This window comes from Lupinus angustifolius, chromosome LG05 (assembly GCF_001865875.1).
Source record: "Lupinus angustifolius cultivar Tanjil chromosome LG05, LupAngTanjil_v1.0, whole genome shotgun sequence".
Lineage (NCBI taxonomy): Eukaryota > Viridiplantae > Streptophyta > Magnoliopsida > Fabales > Fabaceae > Lupinus > Lupinus angustifolius.
The window spans coordinates 17657351-17661993 of NC_032013.1; the positions used below are offsets into that span (position 1 = coordinate 17657351).

At 30.9% G+C, this 4643-nt stretch overlaps 1 protein-coding gene across 1 annotated transcript; it reads right to left on the bottom strand.

Annotated features, from left to right (window-relative positions):
- LOC109347944 (zinc finger A20 and AN1 domain-containing stress-associated protein 5-like) lies at positions 1 to 826 on the bottom strand. The gene has a single exon (XM_019588075.1). The coding sequence runs from the start codon at positions 718 to 720 to the stop codon at positions 244 to 246; it is 477 nt and encodes a 158-aa protein (XP_019443620.1). The 5' UTR covers positions 721 to 826; the 3' UTR covers positions 1 to 243.

Genomic DNA, 4643 nt, shown 5'->3' on the forward strand with positions numbered 1-4643 from the left:
ATAGAACACAAGCTTTCTTAATTTTGATCAAGATAACATCATCTCTCTCTAACCTCACACAAACCTCTCTTAAGCTAATTAATTAACCTTTTCTATATAAATTCTGAAAAAATTAAATAAAAAGGATTAAACTCCCTCAATCCTCAAACCCAATCTAAGAAAAGAAACTGGTCAACGATTTCGTTCTGGTCAACGACGTTTTCATCATGCCATCAATCTCTTGGAGATTCTTCTTATTCAGATTCAAACCTTAACAATCTTTGCAGCTCTAACCACAGGGTTCTCTCTAGCAATAGCTTCTTTACCAGCACCTTTGTAATCATAGCTACAATCATGTCTATCAGAATATCGATGCTCGCCGCAAAAAACCTCACCGCACCGGCACCTAAATCCGGCGAGACCAACCTTCCTCCGACAACCTGAACACCTATTCACAACACGCTTAACCTCACACGGCGCCGTTTCTTCAATTCCATCACAATCACGTTGCTCCGTATAAGATCTCTTCCGCGAACAAGAAACAACACCGTCTCCGTTTCCGGTGACAGATCTAGAAGAAGGAGGCGAGATTACGTTGGTAACCGTGGTGGCGGTGAAGCAGTTCTGACACATGTTGTTAGTTGTAGGGTTACCGGTGAGGCCACAATTGTTGATACAGGTGGTTATGGTTTCAGGAACAACCTTGAATTCAGTTTCTTCTTTTTCTGTCTTTTGAGACATAATCTAAGGTTGTTTGAAAAAATGAGAGTAGTTTGGGCTTGGAAGAGAGAGAGAAAAACGAGGTATATGAAGAGATTGTTAATGGTAATGGAATATGAGCCTTAGAAAGACGCGTAAGGAATTAAAGTATTTATTTTATTTTATGGCGGCTACAATTACCAATTTGTCCAAGTGGGGTTTCCTTTCTCGATTCAATTTGCATCTCTTCTTTATATCTTTTATTTATCTTTCTCATTCATGTCTTGCTGTTTCTGACGTGTGAATGTCAGAGTAGGATTACAATTCAATCATCTCAGTATAGAAATCTGCTTTCTGATATGATATTTAAGTAATGTAAATATTGTGCGGATTTATGCAATATTTATTGTGTTTTTTACTTTATTTGTTTTATATCTTTTTACAAGGTTATTTGTATATTTTAAGATAATATTAAATAATATAATGATTAAAATAACATTGTTTAATTTATGCTGTAATGTAAATTAAAATTAAATGAAGAAATATGTGTGGAAAGATGAGTAAATATAAGACTATAAGAGTATAGATGAAAAGTAATATTTATCATATATCTTAAAGTAAAAATTATAAAGGAATTTTGGTTGTCATCTATGATTTTTTAAAAGCTTTATCACACATGTAATAATAACTTAAAAGGAAGCACCTATGAAACGTGATTGTCTATGCACAAATACTCTATTTTTTGAGTTATTATTACACTCACGAATTTCATTTAATTTTTTCCTTATATAGTAATTGTGCATGACAATCACGTTTATTTTTTTTTCTTTCCAAAATCATGCATGCGATCAACAATTACCAATTATATGTTTTTTATAATAATTTTTCATGAACTTATGGTTGTGGTTAACAAGTTCCACCTTTCATTCATAGCCCAAATAACATGTTATAGGAGAGAAATATGATTACTAATTTTTTTATTAAATAAAATATGATGACCTAGATAATATAAATAAATTTATTATTAGAAAAAACATTACAAACTTGTTCTCTTGCTTATTTTGACTTTTTAAATGATATTATTCTCTCAAAGACATTGTTAGATTCAGACATGTAAATGTTGTAGTTTTATTAAACCTAAATATCATAACATTTTCTCAAAAGGCATTGTGAGACGCAAACGTCAAAATGTAATAATATTGTTGAACTTAGACATTGAGACATCTTCAAAGGCCTTGTCAGACTTGGACATTGAAAAATTATGATATTGTTGGAGTAAGATATAAAACATCTTCTCGAAAGAATATTGTCGATCTCAGATATCAAAATGTTATTATCATTCAATATTGGTGGACTTTGATGCAATAATATCACTATCTCAATAGCTTGTTCAAACTCAGATGCTAAAGCACCACCAAACCAATCTAATCATTTTTCTTGTCATATTTTGGCAATATACTAACCTACGTTTTTTGTTACTACATCACCAATCTAAATATTGAAACAATGATTTTAAATATATAATTGATACTACATCACCAATTATTGATAAATCATTTTTTGTAACAATGAATAATTAATAACAAATTACAATAATTAAGAGCAAATATTTTTTGTAATACATAATATTAAGGATGAAGGAATGATCGTGATCAATAACACATTTTTGTCAATTCATCCTTTGAACGATAATGATACATATTTTTGTTCTTTAAACTTATCTTCCATAAAAAATATAAAAATAATAATTACATAGGATAGAGAAAATGAGGTGATGTTTCACTTTTTTCCCCAACCAATTCTTTGAATGGTCATATTAAGTCACTTGTATTTTTTATATCACTTAAAACACATTCAACCAATGAAACAATTTTCTACTCATAATAATATAGTCTTCATTTTCCTATTACAATTAAGGATACGTAGGAGGAATATAAGTTATTGTCAAATATAAAAATAAAAAAAATATTTTTGTCCTTTGTAAATAAATAAAAGAAATGAACAAACACGTTTAAGGTATAAATTATGTTAGAATACGATTTTAATACAAATGAATGAAGTGTTAATATATTCTCGGATATGTAATCGACTTGCCTTCTCAAAAATCTAGTTCAACGGTCACTATTTCTAAATTGACATACAAATATTTTTCTATGTTTTGACCACAAAAAATGTAGTGACTCCAAATTATTTGAAAGAAAGTAAAATTTTCATTCTCTCTCCTCTTGAATCGTGTAACTGATGTTTAATCCAAAATCGGGGCACAATAATATTGGACTACAATGTTTACAAAATTACCTCTAGATCCTACAAATGAGAAGACTAGCTTGGTCTATAAACCAAGATCCCATAAAAATAATACCATGACACACTTTCTTAGTAATTTTTGAATGTTTGATTTGGTAATTGTTGAAATGTAGTTGGTGCATTAGTTAGGCCAAATGACATGACCAACCACTTATAATGTCCTTTATGTATTCTGAACGCACTTTTGTTGTTATCATAGCTCGCAACAATTTTGAATGGCATGACGTTACTAATTGAGTCACGATCAGGTCACTCTCTTTAAGATGTTTTATAGTATTGCTAAAATTATGCAAGCAGACTATCAACCATGTTGTCCTAAGGATAAAATAGCTCAGTTCTCTGTTATACGATTTCTTATTGCACTATAAGAATCACTCTCAAATACATCCACAGTATGACTACCAGTGCCAATTCTTTTTCCACAATATTGACTACCAATGTCAGTTCTAGAAATTCCTACTTTAGCTGTTTGTGCCAATTCTCAAATGTTACAGAAAGAAAGAGGGAGAAGATTGCCGAAAATGCATCGGCAAAATATAAGGGGGGAGAAAGAGAAGTTGAGAGGTAAACACCTTCAATTTAGTGCAAATTATAATGAGGGAATGAAGCCTCTATTTATAGCATGAGACCTCCAACAGCTCTCTAACGACTCTTTCACCAACAACTCTATTACCAACAGCTCTATCATAATGGCCGAGATCTCCTCCAATGTCTCTTTAATGACTCTTTCTTTGTTGCATGTGTGTGCTGACTTGGTCAACAAACGGTCCAAGCCCAAAAGGCTCCAAAAAAATAAATAAATAAATAAATATTTTATTAAAAAGAATGTTGAGGCGCAACTTAAGGCTTATAAAGCCTTTCAACTTCCCTCCTCCAAGCAAAGTGAGACTAATGAATTTTTTTATTTCAATTCAAATAATCATTCTTTCAATAAATTCCAACAACTCTTGTGCTTATCTTCACGTTTAACCATTATTTGGTAATAACCAAACCTCAAGTCCAATTTAGATAAAAAATTAGCATGGAATAGTTCATTTAATCATTCATCAACACCTCTATGAATCATCTTTCTTTTTCACTAATAGAATATGTAATGAGAATGAACTAGTGCTAGGTTGTATAACATCTTCTTGCAACATATCACTCACCATTTATTCGATCTTATTTTTTTATTGTGAGTATGAGTGAGTAGGACCTGACCTTATCTGCTCACCGATTTGGCCCAACCATGACTCGACTCGAATATGGTCGGGTTTCATCGGGTCAAAGGGCGAGTTTAGGTTAAAAAATTAGACATTGACACATTTAGGTCTAGGTAAGGGACAAAAATGATTCGACCCGACCCGTCCTATGATCACTCATTAGTGATGTTTGTATGTGTCTATTCAATTGTGTACAAAATAATGACATATCTTTAACTTAAAGTAGATAGTGCATTTTGTTGTAACGACTTATTGATTAATATAATTTCATATTTTCAATCGTGTTCTTACAATTGTTTTTGCTAGTTATTTAGGACACTTTTGTATAAATAATTTATTTCTCTAATGTGTATATCGTTTCATATATCAATGATTCTATAATTTTTTCATCATATATGTAAATGATCATCAAAATATATACATATATCATTTCATATGTCAAATTACATATCCATA

Excerpts from the sequence above, each read along its gene's own strand:
- LOC109347944 (XM_019588075.1), bottom strand. The coding sequence starts at position 720 with ATGTCTCAAAAGACAGAAAAAGAAGAAACTGAATTCAAGGTTGTTCCT.